Source organism: Caenorhabditis remanei, chromosome IV (genome assembly GCF_010183535.1).
Source record: "Caenorhabditis remanei strain PX506 chromosome IV, whole genome shotgun sequence".
Lineage (NCBI taxonomy): Eukaryota > Metazoa > Nematoda > Chromadorea > Rhabditida > Rhabditidae > Caenorhabditis > Caenorhabditis remanei.
In genome coordinates, this window is record NC_071331.1 from 15,435,278 (window position 1) to 15,455,219 (window position 19,942).

Below are 19,942 nucleotides of genomic sequence, written 5' to 3' on the forward strand. Positions count from 1 at the left end.
CACTCATCGGTTATTAAGCCGCCATTGGGACTTTGGCGGTCGCTCACCGGTTATTGGGCCGTTATTAAGCCGCTAGCGCTTTTTCAGCCGCCAACAACACGCTTTTGGGACTTAGCGGTTTACCTGTGAACCCCTACACCACCCACGGTTGGAAAACTGTAGGATATGTTTCGGTAGAGATTCCGGCAGGTCGCGTGTCACGCGAAAAAGCTTAACCATAGGAAAAGTTTGACGGCTCATAACTCGGTTCACAGAAGGATTTAGCAGAATTTTATTCCAGATTCGGAATCTACGGACTCGAAAGTGTCAGGGGCCAAATTCTTGAGTCGTTTGAGAGAGGACACTTCGAGTACTTCCCTTGTTGGATTTACAATTGCACTATACTTAGAATTCAAAACCAACTAATTGATGAAGAAAAAGTTTGTAGACTGAACTTTATTTTTTGGAATTGATCAATATCAGGAAGCAAATAAAATTCTGTAGAAGACGGGCACTTAAAATGGTGATTTCGAGATGTTTGGAAATATTAAACTCCTCAATTTTCTTTTTCAAATACTTCCTCTCTTTGTCATTGAACTCAAACCTGTGTTTCTAATCACAAATTCCGTCATGTTGAAAACAAAACTCAAAAACTTTTTGAGCTCGAGGCATTCTTATTGAAGGAAGAGAAAGGATCAATTATCAGTTACAAACTTAGTTAGATATTGTCAAGATTTTTCCAACGCGAAGTTCTGACACTCTGATTCAGGAAGCTATAATTTGAATATTCGAATAAACATACAAATTATAATTTCGTCGCGACTCGATTCCTTCGTCTATACCTTCCACTTGACTCATTTCATTTCAAACGGAAATGTCAGTTCCTTTACCGTCTCCAGCTCCGCTTCCGGGTATTCATAGAAATGAATCTTATATCAACTTTGAAGTCACTTTTTTCACTTTTCCAATGCTTCTTCTTGTTCTTCCCATCTTCTATATGCCCGTTACAATTATCATTATTCTACGAATTTTCGTTAAGTTATTATACGCAATCAAGGATAAAAATGTGAATGTTCCTTTGTTCAGTGCAATATGTATTTCTCATATCATGGTGAGTTGTGATTCAAGAGAAGTCATCCATCAGATTAACTTTCAGTGTCTTCTATTTTTCATTTGCGACTTCTTTTATGTACGTCTGATGACAAGTGGAGTATTCACTAGTTGGTGTGCAAGTGTTCTTCCGAATCGCTATTTAATCATACTCTATGCGACAACATTTTATTTCAATTACGCGAATATGCTATTTCCATTTTTAGTTTCCACAATGAGATTAATACTATTCGCTTATCCCCAGAATCAAGCAAAGGTACTGACATGGGACGATCTCCGTTTTGCTCCGTTTGTCTAGCCATTTTATCTACCTTTCAGATCAATCGAACCATCCTTCGTACCGCCCTTCCAATCATTTTTATTTATCCATTTTTCAGTATATTTTTCATGTTCACAGCTGAAGGTTTCTGTGTCCAAGCGAGGAGTCCATTCCCATTCGGATCAGTTGTAATCGCATTTCAAGGATCTTTGTTTCAGGTGAGATATCCTTTCGCATGTGAATTTCATTTCTGAAAACTATAAATTTTAGCTACGCAACAACTATTTTCTCCTGTTTAATAACCTTTTCTGGATGTCTTCTTGTCTGATCAACAATTCGATTCTTTTGGTCAAATTAGTTCAATTAAAAATGTCTTTGAGTTTCCAAGCGAGGTCTCAGAAATCATACAAAGCGGAAGTGTCTCTTACTTTCACAACATTCTCCATGATATTCTCGTATCTATCGAATTCAATGATTGTGGTAGAAGAAAAGAAAGAAACCAATATAACCGAAATGAATTCTTTCAGATAGCTGCACAGCTAGGTGGTGAATTGTCATACTATGCAATAATGCTTCGTCCGTTTGGAAATGATTTGGAGACTTGTGTTGTTCCATGGGTATTCTATCTCACTCATCCGATCTTCCGAAGGAAAACAAATACTCTTCGAGTTTTTCCTTAAGATACAAATAAACTCTTGATCATGTTTCAATGTGTTATTTGATTTGAAATGATTTAGCATAAAAGTAAAACGCTGCCATCGCATCCAGAGACTGCCAAAATCTAGTTGGAAGCTATGTGTTTTATTCTGCTTTCAAAAACAAAATACTCCTCGCAGCAGATCCGGAACCGGAAAGTTTCTAACAAGAAAATCCTCCGAGGAGGTACGCTTTTCGGTACACGCGTAAATACCTTTTCAATAGTTGGCGGCTCATAACTCGGTCCACGAGAACATTTGACTGATTTTTCTTGCTGTTTAGGAATCAGCCGGGTCGAAAGTATCTGAGGTCCAATTTATAGAAAAAGTTTAACTTGTCTCGTCATGAACTTCCCTTGTAATAAGTTTTTATTGTCAACATTATGCTTTCCTCCGCTTTTTGATCTACTCGTCACCCTTAAGTCCAGACAATGACTCAAATAACTTCTTTTATAATGACACCTCCCGATAGCATTTCCGTGTCTGTTGGATAATTTCACTCGAAAGTGAAAGATCGAAGAAAACGTGTAGAAAGCTGTACTCAGTTTTCAAAATTTGAACCTAGTCATTACTTCGGATAACAAATTTTCTCTTTCCTTTTCAAAGTTTATTTTTGTCTTTTCCAGACAAAGACCAATGACGGACCCAACGAAAAAAGTACTGGGAATTCATGGAAACTCTTCTTATATGGAATTCGAATTCTCTTTTTTCACTCTTCCAATGTATTTATTGTTCACCCCACTCATTTATGTCCCGATAACTCTGCTCATTGATTTGAGAATTTTCGCGAAATTAATGAATGCAAAATTGGAAAAACATATAAATGTTCACTTATTCAAATCGATTTGTATGTTTCAGTTTATGGTAAGAAGTGAAGAAATAATAAAATGGAATCTAAAACATTGCAGTCTTTCCTCTTTTTCATTGCTGATTTATTTCATCTCCGTCTACCAACAACTGGAATATTTACGAGATGGTGTGCGAGCGTGGAGCCAAATCATTTCATAATGAGCTTGTACATTCTAACTTTTTATATTAATTATGCGACAATGTTGTTCCCAATTCTCATTTCTTTAATGAGACTTATCCTCATTTTGTCTCCTCGAAATCATGAAAAAGTGAGAGTTGAACTAGATTCTGGATATAAGTTTCAGAATTTCAGATAAATGGAAAACTAATGAAAGCGGCTATCCCAATTATCTCAATATATCCATTATTCTTCACATTTTTCATGTTTCCAGCAGTTGGATACTGTACTCAACCACTGTATCCATTCACTTTCGGTGCAATTACTTTCCATTTCGACGGAACTTGGTTTGGGGTCTGTCACAGTTTTCAAATAAAACATATGATTCAGATCTGAGTTTTCAGTTGAAAAACAATTATTTTTTACTTGGAAATGACTTGTTTTGGATGACCATTTGTATTTCTATCAACACAGTTCTTCTCGTAAAATTAGTAATTCTTAAAATCTCATTGGCTCGTCACTCGAGGTCTAATCACTCCTATAAAATCGAGCTGTCTCTCACTTTGACAACACTTTCAATGATTCTCTCATATCTTTCTACAGGAATGGTTGTGGTAATTAACCAATCAATTAGCTTCGATTCAATGGCATATTTCAGATATGTTTTCAATTGTTTCCAGCCTATACATATCATGCAATAATGCTCCGCCCATATGGAAATGATTTGGAGAGTTGTGTTGTTCCATGGGTCTTTTATCTCACACACCCAGTCTTCAGAAAGAAATCAAAAATCCACGTCCAAGTTTTGCATAGTTGAAACTATTCATATAAATAACTTTTCTTCGATCTAGGTGCAAATGTTTTTGTAGTCAAATTACCTTTTTCTTCTTCGAAACGTGTAATTTTGATCTTTTGGTTATAAAGAAAATCTCGAGAGCCCTGTAATTTCATTTTTGAGCACCAAGAATCTCATTTTTCCCTTCTCCAAACTTCCAAACTCATTTTGGAAGTGATGTCGAATTCCACTTCTGTCCCATCTACAGTAACCTCTCTAGGTATTCATGGAAATCCCGCTTTCATCAATTTTGAGTTTTCATTTCTAACCGTTCCAATGCTTCTTTTATTCCTTCCAATTCTATATATTCCTATCACTTCTGTCGTCATTTTACGTATTTTCGCTCAGTCAATGAGTGCATTTCGACAGAAAAATGTGAATGATCAGTTGTTTAGAGCGATAACTTTAACTCATTTCATGGTAAGTTCTAAATCATCTTGAAAGACGAAAAGGAATTCGAGAAAATCCTGGAAGAAAACCTGGGATTCTTAAAGTATCTCGGGTTGAGTTCTGTGTCTTAGACTATTAAAATTCTGAGCTGAGTCATAAAGAAGTTTGTCGGTCGGAAGTGGGGAACGACCCATGCTTAAATGTACCCATCAATTCAAGTCTATTTCAGTGTCTTCTCTTTTTTGTATCTGATTTTTTCTACATTCGCCTTCCACTTACTGGAGTACTGACCAGTTGGTGTGCAAGTATAGAACCTAGTGGCTATCTTGTTATATTACTTTTAATTACTTATCATATCAACTATGTTGTCATATTACTTCCGTTTCTAGTTGCACTTATTCGAATTAATTTGATTTTGATGCCTCAGAAGCATCAAAAGGTGTTGTTTCAATCAATAACATCAAAAAGCTTACTCCCATGATTTCAGATAAATAAAACATTGTTGAAATGGGCCATTCCTATTATCTTTATTTACCCATTCATCTTCACCTTTGGAATGATTCCAGCAGTTGGTTACTGTCAACCTGCTGGTTATCCACTGTCATTTGGTGCCATTATTTTCAGAGTTGAATACACTTCATTTGGCGTGAGACACTACGAAATACATCACGAGATACTCAATTTTTGTTTCAGATAAGAAACGCAATTGGGCTGATTTTCAACACATTTTTCTGGTTATTTGTCTGTTTAATTATCAATTCTGTTATAGTTGTGAAACTGATCAAATTAAAATTCACACTAAGTCAACACTCGAAATCTCAGGCATCTCATAAAGCTGAGATTTCGCTGACTGTTACGAGTCTCTCAATGACATTTTCGTATGTAACAAACGGAATGATTGCGGTGAGAATGAATAAAATAGAAGAATCTTAAATAATTATTTTCAGCTCGGTAATTTTATTCTCCCAAATTTGACATTCTACTTCATAGCTCTCCGACCAGTTATGAATGATTTGGACACGTGTCTTGTTCCATGGGTATTCTATCTGACTCATCCAATCTTCAAGAAGAAACAATCTAATAATAAGATTTTTGTATTGACTCCCGATTATTCATAACATTGTATCCAATTGCTCCAAACTTTTTATTAATTGTTTTCTTCAGAGAAGATGATTCGATATAAAAATGAACTATCAATTGTTAAACAATCGTTCAGTTCTGAAATAAAATTTCCTATATGAATCATCAAACTTTCAATTGATTGGTTACTACTAGACGAATTCGTTTGTCTTTTAGCTGAATTTATGAAAAAAGTACTCGTTTTCCATCCGTGGCATTTGCTCTTATTTTCAATTCTACTTCTTGAAATTATACGTTTTCAACGACTTCGACATTTTCAATGCATCTGAAATAAAACTTAGTTCTTATCTCGTGATTTGTGATAGATTATCTCTTACTTCAGACGAACGAATTGATTCGTTTCAAGCTATAATCATCAAGGAAAATAGACTTCAGACTTCATCCGATGACTAACTTCTTCTCCATTTTAAATGTCTTCCTTGTCAACAATTGCTCCAATTCTGGCTCCTATTGGAATTCATGGAAATTCAACGTTTATCAACTTCGAATTCTCATTTTTTACTCTTCCAATGACTCTTATCTTCCTTCCAATTTTCTATATTCCGATCACTTTAATTATCATTCTGAGAATTTTGGTTAAATTGTATCGTTTAATAAAAGATAGAATGGGAAATGTTCAAATATTTAGTGTTATTTTAATGTCACAATTCATGGTAAGAACTTTTCCAATTCGAAGAAATTGGAAGATTAGAAATAATTGTAATAAATTTCCAGTGTCTTCTTTTCTTCATCGTTGACTTTTTCAACACTCGTCTCCCATCAACTGGAATATTTACGAGATGGTGTGCAAGTGTCGACCCAAATATGTTCCTAACTTTCATCTACATTCTTTCTTTTCATATTAATTTATCTACAATGATTTTCCCATTTTTATTATCTTCAATGAGACTTATTCTCATTTTTTATCCACAAAATCACAAAAGAGTTTGTGAAATTTTAACAAACTGTAAAATAATATTAATTCTTACAGTTCAATGGGAAACTTCTTCGTTTATTCTTGCCTCTAATATTCTTCTATCCCTTTATTTTCACAGTATTCATGTTTCCTGCACTGGGTTACTGTAGTTCTGCCAAATATCCATTTCAGTTTGGAGCAGTTATACTGAGAATCGAACGAATACTGTTCGGAGTGAGAAGGATGTATGTCTGTTTTCTTCTCATATCGTTTCATTTCAGAACAATTTTCCGTTGATTTTCAATACATTATTCTGGATGTCAATATGTTTAATCAATAATTCAATTCTCTTAGTTCAATTGTGGAAATTGAGATGTTCAATAAGTATTCAAGCCAGATCTCAATACTCATATAGAATAGAAAAGTCACTTACACTCACTTCTGTTTCAATGATTCTCTCATTTCTTTCGAATGGAATGGCCGTGGTTTGTTTCATTTAAATAATCTTCAAGTATTCTCATATTCATATTTCAGTTCGCCAGTTTATTCCATCCCAACTTCAAATTCTATGCAATAATGCTTCGTCCGTTAGGGAATGATTTGTATACATGTGTTGTTCCTTGGCTCTTTTATCTCACTCATCCGACCTTCAGGAAGCAAATTGTTAGCAAAATACTCATTTTTAGACCTCAAACTTGATTAAAAAGGGTACACTTTCATGATATAATAAATCGGTTTCAGTTGATGATTTATTGAAAGATTTCATAAAAAACAAAAACTTCAGACCAAATTGCAAGCAAAAAATAATTATACGGAGACTAAGTTAACGCTATAAACGGTAAATCAATTGTGAATAACAAACTGAAAAAAGGTCAAAAACTGAATCAAAACGTTTATTTCAGAATAAAAAAGAGGATTACGTCATAGACACGTATCAGACGGAGGGCTGTAATAAACTTTCAAATTTCTCAAATTTCTGACAAAATGTGGTCCAGAGAGCATAGAAATTAGAAGTTTCAGTTTCTTCTTGTTTTCCCTCTTTTTGTTTTCATATTTTTCTCACCTGTTACCTCATTCAGATACACAAAACAAAGAAATAATCATTTGCTTTCTTAATATTCGGTTTTCTTATTGCATTCCAGTTATTTGAAATTTCAGAATCAGAGAACAAACTGAATGAAATGAATAATGTGTCAATTCAAGGCAATCCACTTTATATCAATTATCAATTCGATTTCTTCACTTTTCCCGTTTTATTCGCATCTATTCCATTCCTTTATCTCATTCCAACTGTCTTTGTGATGCTGCAAATTTTAAGAGTTTATGCTAGACAATTGATTACAAAAAGAGATGATCTAATGAATCCAGACGTCTTTTTCATTATTGTTCTTTCTCAATTTATGGTAACATTTTCAGATGAAACAGTTCATGAGAAATGAGTTAAATTCAGGGTTTTTGTTATATGATATCTGATTATTTCACTATTAGACTTCCTTCTACAGGCCTATTGACATCTTGGTGTGCATCACAGGAACCCAATCATTTTCTGAAAATTATCTTCTTTTTCTCAATTTATTTCAATTACACGTCCATGCTGTTTCCGTTTCTGTTGTCAACTTTAAGACTTATTCCAATATATTATCCAAATAAACATAATGAGGTATGAGGAGAATGCAAACAAAATGAATTAAAAACAAAGTTTGCAAGTTTCCGTTTTCTTAGAATTTGCAAAGTTTTTTGAAGAAGAAGAACGTAAATTTCAAGAAATTTGTGCTGACTAGGGAAGGCCTCGGGGTGACCGTGGAGTTATGGGACGTGAGCTATATCGTTGGAAAGCTGGGAAAACGCTGATTCCAAATAAATATTCAGTTTTTGCCCTCGAGGCCTGGTATTCGAGAAAAACAGGGTCAAAGTTCAGAAAAATGACTAATTATTGCCTTTCTAACACGCGAAAAAATTTTTGCAATTTTTTGCAATTTTCGCGTGTTAAAAAGGCAATAATTTGTCATTTTTCTGAACTTTGACCTTGTGTTTCTCAAATACCAGGCCTCGAGGGCAAAAACTAAGTATATATTTGGAATCAGCGTTCTCTCAGCTTTCCAATGATATATGTCACGTTCCATAACTCCACGGTCACCCCGAGGCCTTCCCTAGTGAAGTGATGATGAGCTTTGCTTCAAACCACATTCTCCCTTATATTATCAATATATAAGTTTCAGTTATGCGCTAAAATAGTAAAATATTCAACCCCGATAATCTTCGTCTATCCATTCCTATTCACATTCACTCTCATTCCTGCTCTTGGATTCTGTCGACAGCTTCTTGGCCCTTATCAATTCGGAGCTATCTACATTTTTTTCAGTGGAAACTTCAGTTGGTTCAATGTAAGTTTATTATCAGAAAAATAGTCAATAAAATTTCATTGATTTCAGTTGAAACTGGCAAATCTTCTTGTCTTGAATGTTGTCTTCTGGTTGATTTTATGTTTGATTACAAATATTTTATTGTATAAAAAGCTGAAATTAATCAGAAACAAAAGAAAAAGTGTGACACTTCAAAGAGCTGAGTTCTCACTTACTGTCACTACAATTTCAATGCTTTCTTCCTATGTTACAAATTTAGTTTTTGTGGTAATCATGATGATCTTTAATGATGCTTCAATGTCGTTTCATTCCAGATAATATTCATAATTTATCCTCCACTTTCAACATATTTCGTCGCACTCCGTCCATTTGGAAATGATTGTGATATTGTTCTTGTTCCTTGGATATTTTATTTAACACATCCAGCATTCAAAAGAAAATTATTATCAAAAGATGTATCGAGAGTCAAAACTCTACATACAACTGTCTAGGAACTCTTTCACTAACTCAATAAAACTCGTTTCTCAACGTCAACTCGTGATTTATGACTTCCCGTATGCTTCAATCAGTAAGACAGAACAAAAAAGCCAATAAGAGAAATTATTTGATTTCTCTCCCTCCTCTGAAATTTGTTGCACCTAGAATGTTCTCAACATGATGAGTTTTTTCATTCAGTCACTCCGTTGAGTTTTGGAAAATCACACGCCGATAGTACATCGTACTCAATATCAATCAGAGTTCATAAGCAGTCATAATTATACAATTCCTTGAATCAGAAGATATCAAACATATCAATTATCGAGTCTCCCCCTCAATTTCGCAAGCACTCATACGCTTTTCTGCGGAAACTTCCGAATGTAAACACGTCTTTCCTACCTTTTGTGAAGCACTGAAATCATTTCCATCTGAAAAATCATTGCTTTCGAGTGTGCCGACAGAGAGAATAAAATTTAATAAACGTTTGGGTTTCGGCAGTTCAAATAAGTTTCCTGGTGAATTTCCATTGATTTCTGTTCTATTACTTCTTTTATTCATTGCTTCATAAAATGGTCAATCGAGAACTTGGACTCGTTATTAATGGAAATTCGAATTACTCAAACTACACATTTGACCCACTTACATTTTCTTGTCTTTTATCATTTGGTCCACTTATCTATATTATTCCAACATTTGTTGTCATAATTCGAGTAATTCGAACATTTTATCGAAATATAATTGGAAAAAAGGATAAAAATGTTAATCGAAATGTATTCACGGTTCTAGTACTTTCAAATTTTTCAGTGAGTTTCAACTTTTTCTCCAGTCGAATACATAGAGATACATACAGAGTCTTGGCTTCTTCTTCTCCGATCTAATTGTGATTCGTGCACCTTCCACTGGAATAATGACTTCATGGTGTTACCGTCAAGAGCCAAATCGTTTTCTGAATATTGTATTCCAAGCTCAAGCTTATTTCAATTACTGTACAATGTTTTATCCAGTTTTGTTTTCTGTTGTTCGACTTGTCATAACCTATGTTCCAAATAGACATGATGAAGTAAGTTAGGCTGATTATTCAAGTCCCATTTACCAGATTTAGGTCAATGCAAAAATACTGAAATTTGCTATACCAGCAATTCAAATATACCCAATTTTGCTCCTTCTTCATATGATTCCAGCTCTCGGAGTGTGTCGACAACATTCATCTCCGTATAGCTTCGGAGCAGTCTACGTTCATTTCATCAATTCTTGGAGAGGTGTGAGTATATTCTCGCTGCTTGATTTAGACTTCTGATATTCATTTTTCAGATTATGAATGCTCCAATCACAGTTATTAATTCTGCAGTTTGGCTCACAACTTGCTTGATTCTTAATTTTATTCTTTATAGAAAATTGAGAAAATTGAAGACAGTGTCATTAAGGTTTTTGTCTATTAGAAAAATTCACAAAATATCAAACTGATTGTATTTCAGTCAGACTCAAACTCACCAAAATATAAGAAATCGAATAATTGAAGTTTCTTTATCTCTTACTACGCTTGCGATGCTCTTCGCATATGCAACTAATCTTGTTTTTCTGGTAAGATCTATCCATAAAATAAGACTAATCGAAATAATTAGAGAATTTAAAAACTAACCAATATTCAGGGATCATTCATGATAGATTATGACATCGCCACGTATCTCGTTGTATTCCGTCCATTTGGATATGATCTCGAACTATGCGTAGTTCCATGGGTATTCTATCTGACACATCCTGCATTTCGAAAGAAATCAGATAGCCGAATAGTGGTGAATTCGAATAGAAAACCGCCTTTATCCATCTGAAATTCAACGTTCTTTGGGCTTCAAATCGGATGAATACTCCCTTGATAAACAATTAGAGACCTAATAAATTTAAACCACCCACGTTCATTTTCAATTCAATTTACTTCCAGTCATAATGCAAAATACCACTTATTTTATAGCTTTTAACCGCATGAAATTGAAAATAATACAACTAAAATATTCAATTTGGAAGCTGGGAGTCTACCAGAAAAATGGCTCTTCTTTTATGAAAGAAAAGAGACAAACAACAACAAAATGAATGACTTTTCGTATTGCTCTTCACACACTGGCCAGCCTTTTCAAGTGTGTTTTCCAGCGGACCTTCCACTATTTTTTTGTTTTTCTGAGAGCAAGTGTTCACTGAAAACAAATCAAATTTAGAGAAGAACGAATCAAATTTATTGGATTCCATAAGATATATAGACCTCTGAGTTCCCTTCATTTCTCTCATCACAAAGAAAATGTCGATGGAAAATGATGATCTTGGCGTTATCATAAATCTCAATGCAAACTATTCAAACTTTCACTTCAATTTACTTACTGTTCCTGTATTTTTATCTGTTTTTCCATTCATTTATATCATTCCAACCTGCTGTGTCATATTCCGAATCATCCACGTTTACATTGAAAAAGGAATCAGAAAAAACGATGAAACAGTCAATAAAAGTGTGTTTTTGGTCATTATTCTATCACAAGTAACAGTGAGTTTTCCTTTCATTTTCTTCTAAATTCATCCTCTTCCAATTTCAGTGTCTCAGTTTTTTCCTTTCCGATTACATAATTATTCGACTGCCATCGACAGGAATCATGACTAAATGGTGTTATCAACAGTCCCCAAATCGATTTCTGTCGTTGATATTCACTTCTCATATCTATTTCAGTTATCCACTCATGATATATCCCATTTTGTTGACTGTCGTTCGGTTCATGCCAATTCATTATCCACATAAACATCGAGAAGTAAGATTTTTCAACAGTGTAGTCTATTCCTAAACTGAATTCTTTAATTTTCAGCTCAATACAAAAATCTTGTGCTACAGTATCCCAATCATCCATCTCTACTCATTTCCGTTCATTTTCTTTATGTTTCCGGCTCTCGGAGTCTGTCGACAATTTATGAAACCATATCCATTCGGATCGGCATTTATTCATTTCTATGGGTCGTGGCATGGAGTGAGTTTCCATTGAAATTATTTCTCTTTTCAAATTCATTTTTCCAGATAATGAACATGCCATTCCAAATTCTCAACACTTGTTTCTGGTTGGTTCTCTATCTGGGCAGTAACTTTTGTCTCCATCGAGAGTTGCGAAATTTGAAATTGACTTCTCAGTGGTAATTTTGATCTCAGATTTTGCAAAAAACACATCAAATTTCAGTCATCTTCATGCCAATCAAAGTGCAAAATATCGAAGAGCCGAGTTCTCTCTGACTGTCACAACTGTGTCGATGATTCTTGCATATGTCGTAAATATTGTTTTTCAAGTGAGTAATCGAAACTAATTTTATTTTCAATTAAATATATGTTCAGGTAACATTTCTGGTCGATTATCGTCTCGGAACCTATTTTTCATTACTCCGTCCTTATGGAAATGATTTGGAAACTTGTGTTCTTCCTTGGATATTTTATCTCACTCATCCAGCATTTCGATCGAAACAAGGATCAATTACATCTTCGAGTGGACAACAGAGAACAACTATCACATAAAATAAGATTGACGTCAAGTTTTGGATCCTCTGCGGCTTTATGTTTTGACAAAAAATAAAAAAGATTTCCAAAATTCGGCATTGAAAAACAAAAAAAAAACAGCAACGCTTCAGAAAAATACGGGACCAATTTTCTCCTTTTTTTCACTGAAAAACAATCACAAATCCCTTTTTTAATTGGTGTATTCCATTGTATATATTCCTCTTCCTCCATACAATTTTTTCTGTATTTTTTTTCTTACTTCAGAGATTTATAAACTTGTCTAATGAATAATTCAACAACGAAAAAATCAAAAATCTCATATGAAAAATAACTTTTTTTTTTCAAATGAGAGGGGTTGGAATGAGTGTTCATTTCGTTTCCGTTTCATCTTCTGATACTCTTCTTTTCCTTTTTTCATCTCTGTTTTTCATTACACCACCAGCTGTTTTTTCTCTTCTTTTTTGAATAGACTCCCAAGGTGTTGACGAGATTCAAATCATAATTTCTAATATCCTTCTTATGGGAATGGATGAATTTAATCCCGGTATTATCATTAATCTCAATTCGAACTATTCTGATTTCCGATTCGACCCATTTACTCTTCCTGTATTCGTGGCTTTTATTCCGTTTCTATACATTATTCCTACTTGTTTTATTATACTTCGAATTATCCAAGTCTATATCGAGAAGGGAATAAAGAAAAATGAGGAAGTAGTCAATAAAAGTGTGTTCCTTGTTATCATTCTGTGTCAGTTATCAGTAAGTTTCACTTCTTTTCTCTGAAATTCTTTTTTTCTATTTCAGTGTCTAAGCTTTTTCCTCGGAGACTTGCTGACAATCCGACTTCCTTCCACTGGAATTATGACGTCATGGTGTTACAAACAGACCCCGAATCGTCTTTTGACTCTTCTTTTCACGTTTCAAATATACTCCAGTTATCCTGTTATGATCTACCCGGTACTGCTGAATATCGTTCGATTCGTTCCGATTCATTGGCCGCTCAATCATAGAAAAGTGAGTATTCTTTCAGTAATATCCTCAGTTCTTCACACGTTTATTCCAGATCAACTCAAAAATACTGCGTTACAGTATTCCATTCATCCATCTCTATCCATTTTTCTTCACTTTTTTCATGTTTCCGGCGGTTGGAGTATGTCGACAACTCAAAGATCCGTATGATTTCGGATCTATTTATGTCCACTTTTTCGGTTCATGGAATGATGTTTGTTCATTTTTCTGTCTTCTTTTTCCCAAAACTTTTCAGTTTCAGTTGAGAAATGCTCCATTCCAACTTTTGAATTCATTCATCTGGTTCATCATTTGCCTTCTAAGCAGCTTTTTACTCTATCGGAAACTTCGAAACTTGAAAGTAGCTCGATGGTGAGAGTGAGAAAAAGATACCTCATTTTACGTCAACATGTTTTTATTTTCTGTTTCCAGTCAGTTAAACAGGAGCGTCAAATACCAAACAGCCGAAGTCTCATTGACACTCACAGCTACTTCAATGGTACTTGCATACATTACGAATCTTGTTTTTCTGGTGAGTTTCCAGAAGAAAATTATGAATGCTTCAACGGAAACTAGAGGATTCTTTTCAGGGGAACTTCATAATAGACATAAGACTTGGAACATACTTTGCAGTCTTTCGTCCGTATGGAAATGATCTGGAGATCTGTGTTGTGACATGGGTGTTCTATTTAACTCATCCAGCATTTCACGAGAAAAAGAAACTAAGAAATAATCACAGCACACCTCATCTACTGTGATAAATGACTTGTTTCAATTGAATTCAATGTGATAAGTAGAAGAATTTGGAATAAACATATCCTGCCTTTTGTAAAACATTCAGTTGTCTCAATGAGCATAAAAGCATATCAGAAGGGTTCTTTGCTATACCAAGAAGTACATTTTACGATTTGAAGATATAAATTATGTCATATGAATCACGCGCAACCGTAAAATTGCCCATAATTATATATTTTTGCTCCAAATTTTCAACGTCATGTCTATCGCATACCAGCTTCGCTCGACAAGTTTTTTGAAATGAACCGATGATGCGATGCGCCTCCAAAAAGCATTCCCATAGCAAAACTCCATTAGTTTACTATGCTTTGTGTCTCGCTTTGGAACTCATAAATACTCTTATTTTCACTGTTCAAAACCCAAAGTTTTGGTTTCAGTCGCCAATTATACGAAGTAATTCGTTCTGAGTCCTGCTGAAATTTGTTATTTCTAAGTATGAAAATAACTTAAAATAGTTAGAAAAGTAATTTCAGACAAGTAGAGAAATGAGGAAAGGGAAGTATAAATAACTCAATCAGAGTGGAATACTACTCAAAGTGAATGAATCTTTTTAGTCTTCAACCTTTTCTTTTTCCTCATAAATCAAATAAATTCAATTCGGAAGTGGGTGTCAACGTGTCTGACAACGTGCATTTTTCTTCGTCAATAACAATCACGTTGTCATAATTATCTTCACATTTCTCCGACTATCAATTAGTATATTTTCCTCTTGAAAGCACTTCATTTTGATAGATATTCCGTTGTTATTTTCTTTTTTCAAAATGTTTTCAATAAAAATTTCGTATATTTTTCAAAATTTCAGAATCCAATATATGGACATGAACAATGTCTCGATACAAGGAAATCCATTATATATCAATTATGAATTCGATTTTTTCACATTTCCTGTTTTAGTTGCATGTCTTCCAATGGCTTATCTAGTGCCAACTGTATTCATTATCTTAAAAATTTTCAAAGTTTACTGTAGGCAGTTAGCTGGAAAAAGAGAAGAAACAATGAATCCATACGTGTTTTTAGTTATTGTCACTTCACAACTCACGGTAACATTTCTTGTTGGAAATGGGAGAGATCTCACTTTTAATTTGTTTCAGAGTATATGCTACATAATATCTGATTATATAACAATTCGTCTTCCCTTCACTGGAATACTGACATCTTGGTGTGCATCACAGGAACCCAATCATTTTCTGAAAGTTTTGTTCTTTTTCTCAATCTATTTCTCTTACACATCATGGTTATTTCCATTTCTTTTATCAACTCTCCGACTTATTCCTGTCTATTATCCACGTAAACATAATCAGGTTCGAATGATTCAATTGAAGTCAACATCTAAACGATTTTCAGTTTTGTTCCCGAATCGTCAAATTCTCAATTCCGTTGATATTCGTCTATCCATTTCTATTCACTTTCACTCTTATTCCTGCAGTTGGATTCTGTCGACAATTGCTCGGACCTTATCAGTTCGGAGCAATTTATATATGGTTCAGTGGTAACTGGTTTGATGTGAGAACTTCTAAAATATGACAGAAAATATCAGTTTCTTTCAGACAAAACTAATAAATGGGCTTGTTTTGAACTTGATGTTATGGCTCATTTTGTGTTCAATTTCTAATTTATTATTGTATTTGAAACTTAAAAAATTGAAGAATAACAGGAAGAGTGTGATATTACAAAGAGCGGAATTATCTCTCACTTTGACAACATTCTCTATGTTATTATCGTTTATTACCAATCTGACATGTGCTGTAAGTTACGATCTTGAGAAACATGCAATTCCTCATTTTTTCAGATGATATTTCTCATTTTTCCATCCTTAACAGTCTATTTTATCGCACTTCGTCCGTTTGGGAATGATTGTGAGATTGTTTTCGTTCCATGGGTTTTTTATTTGACTCATCCGACATTCAAGAAGAAAAAAGTTATTCCGAAAGAAGTATCAAGGCATGGAACACTTCATACAACTTATTAATTTTGAGCCTTTTTTATAAAACTGTTTCAAAATCTTTTGACTATTTTAAAACTTTGTATCTGCCACAAGAGGGGCGAATCACAACTTCGTTGGTGATCCATCGGAACTAGGTTGTGCCATCGAAATTTAAAATTTATTTCATTACTTTACACTCTCACGTGAACTTTTGGGGCTCTCAAAGTTTTCCCAAAAAAGCAATCTCCGATGATTTAAAAATTGGAACACAACGTGATGAACTCATCTGACCTTTTCATATTCCCCCTCAATCCCACCAAAAATGAGAAATTCAGTTCTCAAAAAGGTTTGAAGTAAGGAACCTGAGCGTTGTCAATAAAACAACACTTTCGAGATGAGTGCGGACGGGAATAACAACAAATCAGGATCGAAAGGTATCTGATAATTCAAACAGAGTTGAGAATCAAAATTCAATTCAGAGCTTCCAAAACAAGAGACAAAGAGATTGGATTTGGCAAAAGTAGATCCGAAATGTGCTGAATGGATGGATGATTGTATCAAAAGACTCAATTCATTGTATAATAATACAGGAACTGACATCTGTAATATCATGTCTGGATTTGAAATCATTGCAATCATTCGTCTCGTTGAGAATATCTTTATGGATGAAAGTAATCTTTGTGAAGCTGAAGCACCGATCAAAGTCGTCGGAGATATTCATGCACAATTCCAAGATCTCAATCGTCTGTTCGATTTGATTGGAAGAGTTCCAGAGGAGAAAATGATGTTTTTGGGGGATTACGTGGATCGTGGACCACAAGGAATCGAAGTTCTCATGCTCCTCTTCTGCCTGAAAATCCGTTATCGTGATCGTATTTTCATACTTCGTGGAAACCATGAAACAGCTTCAGTCAATAAGATTTATGGATTCTACGTGGAATGTCAGATGAAATACGGTGTCGGAATCTGGTGGGACTTCCAATCCTGCTTCAATCGTATTCCAATGGCTGGTTTGATCTCGAAAAAAGTGTTGTGTATGCATGGAGGATTGTCTCCTGAACTCGTCTCTCTTGATACAATCAGGAATATTCCACGTCCATGTGAACCACTTGATCGTGGATTACTTATCGATTTGTTGTGGTCTGATCCGACAAATAAGGGAGAAGGATGGTTCCATTCTATCAGAGGTTTCAACTCTCTCAATCTAAAGTTATTAACTTTTTATTTCAGGAATCAGTTACATGTTTGGAAAGGCAGTAGTCGAACAAGCGTGCAAAACTCTTGACATTGATCTCATTATTCGTGCCCATCAAGTCGTTCAAGATGGATATGAAATGATGACTGGACGTCGTTTGATTACTGTATTCTCTGTTCCCAACTACTGTTCTCAATTCACAAATGCAGCTGCTGTCGTTTGTCTCAACGCGAATTTGGAGATTTCATTCCAACAAATGTTGCCTCCTCCACTTCCACCAACTGCTAAGGCGAAGGCCGCTCCTTCCATTGCCAATGATACGAATGTTGAGAATGCGAAGGCTGACAAAGAGTTCATTAAACCATTTGTCAAAGTCTGAACACATTTTCGAATCAGCTGAATGAAAAAACTGCTCGTGCTTCGTTTCCTCAATAAAATTTGATTAATAATTCTTATTTTTAAACATAGAATTTTCAATATTCTGCCATGGAAGTCGCGAATGAAAATGAGAATATTGAACAATTCTTTTCGCTTTCCACTGTTTTTCCAAACGGTTGCTTCAATGTTACAACCCCTGTTAAAACATTAAATTTCCCGAAACACAGACCGCTCTCATTCGGATAGTTTTCTTCGGAATTTTTTTGTTTCTTTAAGGCAGAATCCATATTTTCTCATTCCGATCTTCACATAATTTTCTAGAAACTAGATTTAGTTTTAAACGAGTTATGCTCGGAAATCAACCTATAAAAACGGAAAAGCAAAAACATTCACTTTGGAGATTGAGGGGGCTAGAATATGTTGATTACACGAATCTTGTCGGCTCTCGTCACCGAAATCTCTCGGGAGATTCCCTTAATTACATGTTTTTGAATATGATTGCGAGCTACTTCTTTTTCATTTTTCTTTTTTCACTCATTCTTTGTTATTATTCCACCATAAAATGGACGGATGGAAGTGGAGAACTTCTCAACATTATTTTCATTTCGTTTCATCTTCTCTATCAATATTTTTAAATCTTTTACTCATCTGCCTTGTCAAATCAAGATCTCCGAGAACAATGGGTACATATAAATATCTTTTAATCGGAGTCTCAGTTTTCGAAATATTTTATTCATCCATTGAAATCATTGTCTCTCCGATTGTTCATTCATTTCATACTGTAGTTGTTGTCATGACAATTGTCAAGGACACGTGGATTCCCAAAAGTGTTATGTTGATACTTACAGGTGGGTTGAAGTATTATTGAGCTGAGATGAATATTCATGTTTTCAGCTACATATTGCGGAAGTTTTGGATGTTTTTTGGCATTTTTCGGAATACTTTTCATTTATAGATACTATGTGATTAGTGGGTTAGTCATAAGGATTACGCTAGTGAGTCATTTATTAAGCAATTCCTTCAGGAATCCGAATATAAAGTATTTCGACTCTTGGAATATGATATTCTGGATTATTATCACACTACTCTGTGGCAGTATTTGGGGTGCAATTGGGTTTTTCACGTTTAGTCAGAATTCAGAAATCGATGAATTCATTCGGTTTGTTTTTTGAAAATTCACCAGATGAATTAGTTAATTTCTTTTGATTTCCAGACAAGATTTGTACACGGAGCTGAATTTATTTCCAGAAGACATTACATATCTTGCGCCTCACTTCTACTTGAAAGATAAAAATGGAGAGAAAATGTTGAATTGGAAGTCTATTGCTGGGATGAATGGAGTCAGTCTTATTGTGGTTTGTTAATATTTTCAGATGAACCGACCTTTCTATTTTCTGATTTCAGGGTGTCACATGTTTCTTCATAATTCGCTATGGATTAAAAACATACAAATGTATCAAACATTTTTCAACGATTCAAAAATTTTCGGATCGATCGAAGATGATTCAGAAGCAACTGTTTTATGCTCTTGTTATTCAATCATCGATTCCATTTCTGTTTCTTCAACTTCCGTTAACTATTCTATTCATTTGTGGAGTTTTGGATATTCATTTGGGTCAACTGGGAGGAATCGATACATTTAGTATTTCCTTGTTTCCAGTTTTCGATCCACTTCCAACTATTTTTGTGATTCGAGCATACCGAGTGGCTGTCCTTGGTAAGATTCATTGGTTATTGTACTCAATGTGACAATTTATTTTCTTTTCAGGATGTTTCACAAAGTGTCGATTGCCTGATAAAAGTCAACAAACTTCCCAAATTCCCATTTGATAATATTTTCTAGGGTGGCGAGTTAGAAGATTCTGGTAAAATATTTATTCGAGTTATTTAACTTAAATCGTTAGTTAAATCAAACGTCACAATAAATTCTCGAAAATAAAAATGAAATTTTCTGACCAATTCAGCATGAATTCTGAATCAACACCCGAATCTTATTGATATTTTAAATTTCCATA

The 19,942-nt window shown here is 34.4% G+C and overlaps 4 protein-coding genes across 4 annotated transcripts; all 4 read left to right on the top strand.

Moving 5' to 3' along the window:
• Positions 1-1,476: 1,476 nt before the first annotated feature.
• Positions 1,477-12,645, top strand: GCK72_014312 (uncharacterized protein; the record flags this gene model as incomplete). Its single annotated transcript, XM_053730235.1, has 17 exons — positions 1,477-1,566; positions 1,619-1,828; positions 1,876-1,965; positions 3,206-3,364; positions 5,058-5,138; positions 5,183-5,272; positions 8,490-8,654; positions 9,961-10,170; positions 10,213-10,371; positions 10,422-10,534; positions 10,586-10,691; positions 10,760-10,849; positions 11,690-11,899; positions 11,954-12,112; positions 12,160-12,272; positions 12,317-12,422; positions 12,469-12,645. 17 exons carry the CDS (start codon positions 1,477-1,479, stop codon positions 12,643-12,645), a joined length of 2,328 nt encoding a protein of 775 aa, XP_053585007.1.
• A 507-nt stretch (positions 12,646-13,152) lies between these two features.
• Positions 13,153-14,393, top strand: GCK72_014313 (uncharacterized protein; the record flags this gene model as incomplete). The annotated part of the gene is made up of 6 exons (XM_053730236.1): positions 13,153-13,386; positions 13,432-13,641; positions 13,691-13,849; positions 13,898-14,007; positions 14,068-14,167; positions 14,226-14,393. The coding sequence occupies 6 exons, from the start codon at positions 13,153-13,155 to the stop codon at positions 14,391-14,393; spliced, it is 981 nt and encodes a 326-aa protein (XP_053585008.1).
• Positions 14,394-16,748: 2,355 nt separating this feature from the next.
• GCK72_014314 (uncharacterized protein) lies at positions 16,749-17,928 on the top strand (the record flags this gene model as incomplete). The annotated part of the gene is made up of 3 exons (XM_003102690.2): positions 16,749-16,788; positions 16,834-17,541; positions 17,585-17,928. The coding sequence occupies 3 exons, from the start codon at positions 16,749-16,751 to the stop codon at positions 17,926-17,928; spliced, it is 1,092 nt and encodes a 363-aa protein (XP_003102738.2).
• A 792-nt stretch (positions 17,929-18,720) lies between these two features.
• On the top strand, positions 18,721-19,757 carry GCK72_014315 (uncharacterized protein; the record flags this gene model as incomplete). Its single annotated transcript, XM_003090343.2, has 6 exons — positions 18,721-18,775; positions 18,822-18,900; positions 18,952-19,086; positions 19,141-19,282; positions 19,332-19,644; positions 19,696-19,757. The coding sequence occupies 6 exons, from the start codon at positions 18,721-18,723 to the stop codon at positions 19,755-19,757; spliced, it is 786 nt and encodes a 261-aa protein (XP_003090391.2).
• Between the last annotated feature and the right edge of the window lie 185 nt (positions 19,758-19,942).